The 10679-nt window shown below is 35.7% G+C and overlaps 1 protein-coding gene across 4 annotated transcripts in view; it reads left to right on the forward strand.

Annotated features, from left to right (window-relative positions):
- Positions 1–10679, forward strand: part of ZNF423 (zinc finger protein 423) — a 358383-nt gene that overhangs the window by 249668 nt on the left and 98036 nt on the right. For 2 of the 4 annotated variants that reach the window (XM_075073662.1, XM_075073663.1), the window contains one exon: positions 4836–4925. The exons of the other annotated variants lie outside the window; for them this stretch is intronic. In XM_075073662.1, coding sequence (XP_074929763.1) covers positions 4836–4925 — 90 coding nt within the window. The remainder of the gene's footprint in view (positions 1–4835; positions 4926–10679) is intronic. 4 annotated transcript variants of the gene reach the window in all.

Below are 10679 nucleotides of genomic sequence, written 5' to 3' on the forward strand. Positions count from 1 at the left end.
TAACATATTTCTGGACTTAACAGTTGAATGTGTGAATTATTTATGAACACATTAAGAATTCAAAATATATTTGTAAAACTTTCATATTTTAAAAGCATGTTTTAAGTGTTGCTCTTTTAATGCACAGTTGCAAGTACAACCCTTATATGTTAATGCAGTGTTTGCTTTAAACATCTAATTCTTTATGGATTTCTTTTAATTAATTAGTAGTACTGGAATCACCTGTTAAGGCAGCTGTCTACTATTTAAAGTTGGTTTTAGAAAGAAAAAACTGGTATACAAACCTTTATGAACTACATACATTCTGTTTAGAAATGTGTATTTGGGCCTAGATCCTCATATGTCCTTTGCCTATATAAACCCCTGGGTGTGCATGGAATACAGTTGTCCTAAGTGTGGCTCTGTGCTTGTGCAGGCATCTGTCTACACGGAACTTATTGCAGGATTGAGGGTCTTAGAATGCAATATCTGTTATATCTATACGCCTAAATGTAATTGTTGGCCTACCTAAAGCGCTTGTTTTGAGTTTTACATTAGTTCTCTGTTATTGTTAATAATAATAATAAATCATAATTTATGTAGATACTTAAATAACACAGTGGTGAGTGTGGTACATATGTAGTAGTAGATAGGAGGGTATAGCACTGTAAATGTACACCACTGATAATTAAACTATTAATAGTTAATAGTGTAGTTTCATTCAGGGCCAGAGCTCAAACTCCCATTGACTTTAGCAGGAAATGTCGGGCCCTAATAGAATCCAATATCTAGTTGGCTTCCTATTTTAAAATGGTCTTCGTAATTGTACATTTTAGCCCTCCTTTTCTTTCTGCCACATGGAAAATTTGTTGCTAGAAATATTAATACCTTTGTCATCCAGATACACAGTGTCCCTATGGTCTCTTACAATTGTTATCTATGCATATTTGTTCTTAGAAATTACTCTGTTTCATGAAAATGTATTTTGTTTTGCTTGTCTATCTACCAGGAAAGAAATAGCGTTTCCCTTAATATATTCATTCAGATTTTCCGTTTGCATTTTTGCATTTCATTTACACCTTGCATAATAGTAGTTCAGTTTTCACTGACATTTTTATAGCTGCTATGACAACATTCCTGTTTTGCATGATACATGCATAATCCTCTGCGATCACAGTTTTATATCGCTTTCATTCTCTCTTAACCATGTTAAGATTCCTTTTTGCCCTTCAACCCAATTTTCATATGTAGCTATGATTAAACTTGTTTAAACATTTTCCTGGTAGTTTCATATTTATTCATAAAGGGGAGCAGTTGATAAAACACCTTTTCTATAATCAATCTGAGTTTTAAGTCTGATGTTTCTTCAAAATTATCATTAGCAAGCATCTCAGTCAATTCACAACCTTTCAACATCTATTAACTAGTGTGGCAAAAATGACTCTTTCCAGTAAACTTTGGTGTGTGTAAGCTATGATATTTTGATACTGTAACTTGTTCTTCACTTTAGTGGTATTGTTAACCTTTAAAATTATTGTATTGAAAAAAAACCCCACCAAACCTACCCCCTAAATTAAAAGAAACAAACAGAATTGTATGTAGCAGTCTGCAGAGATACTTTCTGCCTGTTACTTGGATTATTTGTACATGTGTGGACACATATCTGTGAATATAAGTGCACACATTCTTCACAGAGTCCCTCTCCACCAACCCTGAAGTTGAAAAAGAAGGTAAGTTCTCACCATATGGAATTTTGGTTCTACCTATGGGTGGCAAAATGACTCAACTTTTTCCCACTATAAAGGTCAGCACCTCAGTTTCCCATCAGACTTTTCTGCCTTTCTCCTGATTTTAAAAAACAAAGGATCAGAATCTTCGAATAAACAAAGCTCCATCATTTTCGGGTCTGTTCTTCAGACTTTTCTAGAGTGATGCTGCAAAGGCATCTTTTGCTCTTTACATGAATTTGTTCATTACTTTTATTTCTGCAGGATGGTTTATTTCCTCACATTTTAATCCTGCTTCTTTGAATTGTACAGGGTTTTGCCTTCAATGGCACCATTGCTTGCTTAAGAAATTAACCAATTTACTAAATAATTGAGGTCCTAAGCAATAACAAAATGATTTCTTTAAAGTGTGGCATCTGAGACATGAGATATTTGATTCCCTTGTCATGCAGGATTTCACTTTGAAGTTATATTTTCTCTATTAAAATGTTTTTCATATAGTTTTCTCTTTTATTAGGAAAGCTTATAGACTCTGCATCACTTTTGGATAAAGATGCTGAAAAGAACCAATTTTTAGATTAAATTAAAACTGAATTAGACTAAATTAGACTTCGTTGTTTCTAAACAGTGAAGAAATTAAGAATTAAAGATAACATCCATCAACGGGATGAATACTTTAAAAAACAAAACAAAAAATCCCTAAAACTCAACATTACGTTCCCTTTAATCAGTTCCTGCTACCACTAATTGCACATGAGCAAGAATGATCTAATCAAAGGGGATAACCTCTTCCTGTGAGAAGATTGTCATTTCTGTGGTTATAAAGTATATAGAGAAGATTGTAGAGGTCCTAGAACAGCAGCAGTTGCATTCTCTCTTTGATATAAAAGAACATATTGTACGCCATCACATCTACAGGTTCCACTGGTTGTTTATACTGTAATTCTATGTACAGCTTTTGACTCTCCTTTGTCCCTGTAGCTTTGTACCAATTCTGCCTTGAAATCTAGATGTTTGCTGTTAACGGATAACTAATGCTTTTTCTTGGAGAAAGAAGATTTCCCTGTTCTTCAAGTCCTGCCAAACCAGTGGTGCAGTTTTTAATGCTTTCTCATCCAAAGCTACAAGGAAATCAGCTACCAGTTCTGTTTCTGCGCTAGCAAGATATCCAGGCTTACCTAAAAACAAACGGGGGAGGAGGCAAAGGAGTGCATATTTGTAAAAATTTAACATCTTTGGCCAAAGTTATAAAATGCCCATGCACCATTCATTTTATCTCTTTGGGGAGGTGTGGACACTGTTCAGTCTACCCTGTCATTGGACAGTGGGAAGAGAAAGTGCACAGTACTAGAAAGGTAGATCTAAGTCCCTTTCTTACTAATAAAAACTCTGAGCTTCAGTGGTTTTAAGCAACTGCACCCACTGACTTCAGAGGGAGCTGCAAGTACTCAGCCCTTCTGATGATCAAGTCCAAAACGTTTCCTGCCTTCCTTCCTTCTCCTGTTATGGAAAACATCTCTATTTGAATAAGAGGATTATCAAGTTATGTTACTGAAACTTGTCTAGTCATCTGATGGACAAATCAGAATTTTTGCCTATTAGATGTAGGTCCAACTTCATTTTCGATGGAACTCCATTTACTTTGAAGGGATGCATTTGGTGCACTGTCTTTAAATAAGGATCAAATTAAATGGCAGTGCTAATCTTGGGGAGACTAATAACTGGTCCGTTAAGTCAGGAGACTGCCCATTACAAATGTTCATTAAAGCATTGTGTTACGTCATACTTGACTGGCAAGTCGGTTCAAGTATAATTTTTCCCTCCTTAGGGACAAAAATATTATTTCATATCCTCCTGAGTAATCAGAGTACTTTCTTTCCTGGTCTTTCTTTAGTGTAGAGAGAAACTTTTCGACAGCAAGAATTTCATGCACATTATTCTGACATATGAAGAACATTTTAATTCTTTTAAATTCTACTATATGTTTCAATAGACCTTTGAATCATCATTTTCGGTCAAGTTCTTGGTGCAGAGAGAACCAATTGCCTCTCCAGTAGGTACCATACATGTTTGGTCACTTATATTTTGGATTTTTGTAGTGGAAACTCTTTATGGGTCAACTTATTAGTAATTTTGGCAACTTTCTGGCCTCTTTAAGGAATCAAGAGATTTCCACTTCATGTTCTTCTCTCTTTAGATTATTCCAGATTGATGTCTATATATTGTTCTAGTTTTGAATTGGCAGATTCAATTCCTTTAAATTTGCTTTACTTAAAATTTTATTTCCTGTGGCCCTGTCTCTAAACAGGAAGGTTCTAACAATTGCCTCTGTGTCTTCAATTGAACTTTGAGAAAGAAGATTTTAGTTTCATTATCAGACTTTCCTAAGGTAATATCAGATTTTAAATGAACCAGTAACTCTGTTGATCTATCATAATCAATCCACATTTCTTTAGAGACAGTTTTCATTCTTTGGATGTCAGGCAAAACATTGACTCTTACCTTGACTAATGATGCTATTTTACGACTCAAAAGCATTATTTGTACTATTTTATTGGCTAGGGAAAGACACAATGCATCCAAACACCACAATTTCCAGGTGGATCAAGGCCTATGCAAGAATACTTTGAACAACAGGATCTTGAGTCTCTCCATACTGCATGAAGCTTTATTCTGCTGGGAGTTATAAGCAATTCGCAGATGGAATGTACCTTTTGGAAAATTAAAGAGTAGCAACTGGGTCAAATGTACACATTTTTCCTACCCGCCATAAACTTGTATTAACTTCTGCAGCAAATTCACTTTCAGTCATAGGATTTATCCGATACTATAGTCATTTTAAGGTAAGGGGCTATTGCCTGCTTGTATTGTCACATTTCTATATGGTGAGGACTGAACTTCTTTTCCAGCTCCTAGATTGGTGAAGAGGGGAGGTATGAAAAAGAATAATTACTTACTAGTAATGGTGTTTTCTATAGTCCTCCTCTTCACCAACACACTTTCTCCTGCCTCCCCTGAATCTCTTTCCTCTTTGTTTTGTTGTCTTGGAATTAACCTATGCACTGGGGATAAATGAGGTGCTGACCTCACAGGGAAGAGTTGAGTCTTTTTACCTCCTGTTTCCTGTAGGTGCAGCCCAAACCCCATATGGTGAGACGTTACCATCTTTTCCAGCTCCTGCACTGGTGGAGAGGAGGACTATGAAAAATGTCACTGCAGGTAGGAAGTAAAGTGTATGCTGAATTTTATATGTGTGTAAACAGTTGGGTCTATAGTAAATATAACCACACCCAGAGGTTAATCCTGCCTTTAGATGCAGAGTCATGTGTTGACTTATGTATGCTCACCCATGCCTATCAAAAAATAAGATCAGCGCCTTTGATTATAATGTTGTTGTGTAATTCTTAAACTAACTGTTGTACAGTTGTAAAAATTGTTGTTTTTCATTCAGTTATGCCAGAGTAAATCCATTGACTCTAGGTTTTACTCCAGAATAACCAAATGGAGCTTCACTCCATGTGTTAGTGGATCAGCATCAGCTAGTATCAACAGCATGTCATTTGTTACAGCTTGTTTTACTCATCCCATTGCCAATAAGTCTTCTCTAGCATATGGGGATATGGACTGTCATTTGCTAATTCTGCATCTGTGATTTATATCAAGAGAGAAATGTCTGCAACAAAAAAATCAAGAAATGAAAGATCATGCAATGAGCAGTAACTGGACAGTGCTGAACAAAACTGTGGCCAGATGTAAGTGGCTGATGTTCTGTGACATGGTCTAATTCTTAAGATATTTAAGAAATAGTTAAAGTGAAAAAAATATACATAGGAATTTTGTCATGACCAGAATAGGATTTTACACCCAAAGTTCAGGACTGGCTCAAAAGAAGAAAGATCTTAAAAAATCTAAATGTAATGATAGGTTCCATTTATAGAAAAAAAAAAGGCATGGAAAGTTTATTTTTAGAGGAATAACACTACTATGTGAAATTGATTAGATGCTGGCTGTAAACAAAAATGAAACTATCTTGTTTTCAATGTACTTGGACAACAAAGTGCAAAAAATGATCACATGGTGAAAAGTAAATTTTCTAAAAAATATTTTAGTTAAACTCTAAAAAGTTATATTGATAACACTGGCAAAGAAACAGTTTATTTTTTTCAATGAATCTATACCTGACAATAATGCTTTAAAAGAAAAGTGTCTTATTGGATTAGCCCAAAAAAGTAAGAAATTTCAGAATTTAGAAGGAAAAAAAAAACAATTTGTCACTTTGGCAATTATCCTAATTCACAGAGATGTCTTAGTCTGCAGTTTAGGTGGAAAAGTCTGAATGTTCTTGCTTAAGAATGTTTTTAAATCTTACAAATCTAGTAAATTTTTGTAGCGGAAATGTATGTGAGAGGCAAAAGACTTTTAAAAAAAAACCAAAACCCACCGTGTATTAAAACCCATGAATTACTTATAGTTGTGATAATACAGGAATGTTTAAAACATACAGCGCAGCTGTTAAATATGTTGATAGAGAATTATTAAAATTAAATATGGATTCTTGCCATGACTCTTAACAGCACCTTTAAATCGATAATGATTTATTTTGTCAGTGTTGGAGGCATTAGTGTCTATTGTCAAGGCCTTTAATGCTTACAGCTTTTCCAGGTTTGGCTAACAGGCCATTTGGAGCCATTACACTCTATTGGTGCAATGTGGATGCTATGCGTAGGTGCTAAGCCTCACATGCCAAAAACTCCTTATGAAGTGTTGATGGAAAAAACTTACTACAATTTCAATAATTCAGAGCAAGGGCATGGTTACTTGTAAAGCTATGGCTCAGTATGCCTTGGTTATTAACCCCTGCAAATAAGGTTCTTTCCCCCTTTAAGTGGAAATATCCATCAGACCATTAACTACAGCGAGCATGGTGATATCACTCTTGCATGTTTATTTTATGTAAACTTTAATTATGAAAAAAACATTTTGAGACCAAAAATATATCTATGAAAGGGTGTTGTCCAATAACCTATTTTTCTTGTGGTTAAATTGAGGGAACTGCTGCTGTTTGCAATCTAGGAATGTGGTGAAACCACATCATTGTACACAACATTTTATTTGGTAGAGGTATTCAAAGTGGTAATGCACCATGAAATTTATTAACAGGAGAACTTGTTAAATTCAGCAAAATTCATCTGATGTGGAGCCCTGAATAAGAAACTATAGTTTAAGTTTCCATAGTTGATTATCAAAGTGTATTTTGAATGAATTCTGGGCAAAAGTTGTATTCTTTGTGGATGTCTGCTTTCTAATGAGCATGCAACCCACTTTAATCTAGATCTAGACTTTGCAGGTGCAAGTTCCCATACTTCTAGTAAAAGTATGGGCTGTGCCCATACTTCTAGTAAAATCAGTGTGCACCTGCAAGTCTTAAGAGATAACTTGAGCCCCACAAACAAAACATACATAGTTGTTCAACCAAGTTCCATTATGCACCTTAACTGGACTTCCACTAAAATATGCTGCAATCTTTACTCAGGTGAGTGGCCCTTATTCACGTGTGTGATCCCATGTGAAATCAATAGAACTACTTACAGAATTATAGACTAATGATGTAAGTGAGTGCTGCATGGTCCAACGATTAAAACCTAATCAATTTAATTTCTATCCTCTTCCCCAATTAGGCTTTGATCCTGACGCTCTTACTGCTCTGTGTAGTCCTTTAGACTTCAGTGGGATTTCTTCTGGTAGTAAGCACTATGCACAGAGTAGTTTTTTCATGTTTAGGACCAAGCAGCCTCCTCTGATCTAAAGACAGAGGTATTTTTAAATAAAACTTACATATCATTTTGTCATAGAATTTAAGGCCAGAAGGATTGCTAGATCATCTACTCTGGCATTATTGATGTTAAACAAAACAACCATATTAACTTCAGCTCTGATCAGAAAATGAAATCTGATGGGGAAAACCCTTAAAACTGTTGGGGGAAAGCTATCATTTTCAGACTTTAAAGCCAGCATGAGCTGCCAGTTGAGAGCTGAAAATTTAATGACTTGATAGTTTCATTTAAAGTAGACACAAGAATATCCTCCTTCCCAGTCTTTCCCTTGCCAAGTAAACATGCACGTGAGTAAATAAAGGCTAACACTGGTGACTATATGTTTAATCAGACCAAATAATTTCTATTCCGATTTTAGCATGACACCGAGTAAGGGAGTCGTAAGCCTTAGTGTCACAATCATCAGCTGTTCTAAAAAACAAAAGCTACGTGTGCTAAGAACACTTCAGCAAAAAATCTCCAGACTCCTAACACTTGCAGGTGTGCACATTGGGTTGCATCGGATTTCATATCTGCCTGTGTGCGTTCTGTCTGGGCTGCTGTTAATGTAAGTTAGTTCTCACTGGTGAAATGCTGTTCACATGCTGTTCCTCTCCGATCAGGTTTAATGTCATTTTGGGCTTGTTTCTTGTGTAACAGGGTTGGAATTTCTTATTTTGGTTCCTGTTTGCAATGTGTGTTAGCTCAGCCTCTTGTTCCTTCGCCAAGCTGGCAGAGCATGGGGGTTGACTTCCTGTGCAGATGATGTAAAAGTGATTTTGTGATTCTTCCTCTGCAGCCATTGGGAGATAAAAGCCAGGACAGTGGGGATTGTAAAGAGGGAGCCAAATTATATATATAATATTAAAGTGAGTGCGTTGTGGTTTTGCTGTTCTCCAGGGTTTTTCACAAGTAGAAAAACATGAATTAGCATTTTACATTTCCATATATTGACTGGCAAAATAGCCTCCTCTCAATTAAGACCTATAGCTTTTTGGGATATATACAACAATTTTATAAAATATTTACAGCAAGATTTGCATTTTACACGGTATTACAATTTTTCTTGTGTTTTAGCAGAAAAGGCTGAGGCCTAAGAGAGGAAATGCATTCAGTGTATCAAGAAGAGAAATCTAAAACTGGATTGCTAGCATTCAGCAGTAGAAAGGTCCAGGGTTGATTATTATTTCCAGTAATTTCTAAGGTTAATTTTGCCAACCAGCTATTTGTTATATCCTCTTTAAGGACTTTGTTCCTTATGCAGATCTATGATTTTCCCTGTAAAGCTGGCTTTGGAAGAGACTGTTTTTAGCTTTGTGCTAGACAGATAAGTAGAATATTTTTCCCCCCAAATGTAAATGCGTGCTGTAAAGAACATAGCTATTTCCTGGATAATTTGCAGTTGTATATTTTATGTTAATTTCACCAAAAATATTGCCCCCCTGCCAGGTTTAGTAGAGGCTCACTGTGATATGAATAATTTCTAGCGAATCATTTTTTTTCTTCATTTAAGATTTGGCACCTTTTTAAGATTTTAATAATAGCAACAAGGAGGAAGATTTAGAACAAGTGAAACATTAGAGCCAAAGAAACTCACGTGGAGCACTAATGTAAAATAGCAAGAATAATTACATGGAAAACAGTTTCCACAGATGTTTTTCCTTGTAATGTAATAACTATTTACTAAACTGTTTATTTTAGGCCCTCGGTTTACAATAAAATATTTATACATGCTCTTCTGTAATAAAAAAATATTGACAAAATACTATAGAGATTTTAAAAAAGACCATTAGTATTTCTCTGTCTAGAAAATGAACACAACAGAACTTGTGTGTGCCATTTTTCATGCACGGTATTTTGAGAGGTTTGGCGTATTAATAAAATACCTGTCAGTAGCTGGAGTACTCACCTTGAACTAACAGATAAGAAATTGGTGTGTATAAAAATTGAGCCACAACATATTGCAGAACATGAAGGCTAGCACTCTAAGGACTCAGAAGAAGTATGTCTCTTCCTTTTAATAGAAAAACATAATCTTGCCCTTAGAGTGTTAAATAATAAAACTACCTCACATAAAAGTAAAATCTGTCTATATGACGAACAAGATTAAAGTTTAAGATGATAAACCATAAATATTGTTATTAATCTTTGTATATAAATGCATATGTATTAATACTCTAATACAATAAAGAATATTGGAATATTTAGACTTATTGCTTCATCTTGTCTGCACCAGATTTATAACATGATTAATTCAAAAGGTTATTAGCATACATTTACTATGTGTATACATTTATGTACGGTGAATATATATATATGCATGATAATGTTAAAAAGCGCTACAGAACCTAATTGGCTTGTCTATGTAAATATATAGCATAAATGAATCATATTTTCAAACGTCCATGATCTTGCCTATTAAAATCTTTAACACGTTAGTATTTCTTAATGTGTAGTATCTTGCCTCCCCATTTCACTGTGAAGGAAAATGCTTTCTTCTTAGAAATGCTTTCCCACCCTTTAATTGAGTATCTAAAGCATGTCATAAGACTAGTGGTCCATTGTATATAAAAAAAGTAACTTTTGGGAGGGAGGTGGGGAGGGCAAAAACAAGTCCAAAACATCACCATCTCTTTGTGGAGTGAAGGTGGGCCCCAAACATCCCTTTAGAGCTAAGCAGCACCAAACTTTGGAGAGAAATGGAATCCAAACTCAGAGTCAGATTTTGTGGTTAACTTTTAAAACAAACTTGGACACCACAATTTGGGGAACAGAAAGGGTTCAAAATCTGGAACTCAATCCAAATTTGGCAGCTCATTCTCCATTTTCAAGTAGATAATTCCCTTACATTTCTGTCTTAGTATATGGGTGAATTTTATAATTGGAGAAGAAGCTGTATGATTTGTAGCAGCCTGGCAAAATCATCTTGAACTTTAAATTCTTCTTCGAGTGCTTGCTCATATCCATTCCAGTAGGTGTACGCGCCGCGCATGCACGTTCGTCGGAGAACTTTTACCCTAGCAACTTCAGTGGGCCGGCAGGTCGCCCCCTAGAGTGGCGCCGCCATGGTGGATGATATATACCCCTGCCGGCCCGCCCGCTCCTCAGTTCCTTCTTACCGCCGTGTCGGTCGTTGGAACTGTGGAGCGCGGCATAGCTG

This window comes from Chelonoidis abingdonii, chromosome 19 (genome assembly GCF_003597395.2).
Source record: "Chelonoidis abingdonii isolate Lonesome George chromosome 19, CheloAbing_2.0, whole genome shotgun sequence".
Lineage (NCBI taxonomy): Eukaryota > Metazoa > Chordata > Testudines > Testudinidae > Chelonoidis > Chelonoidis abingdonii.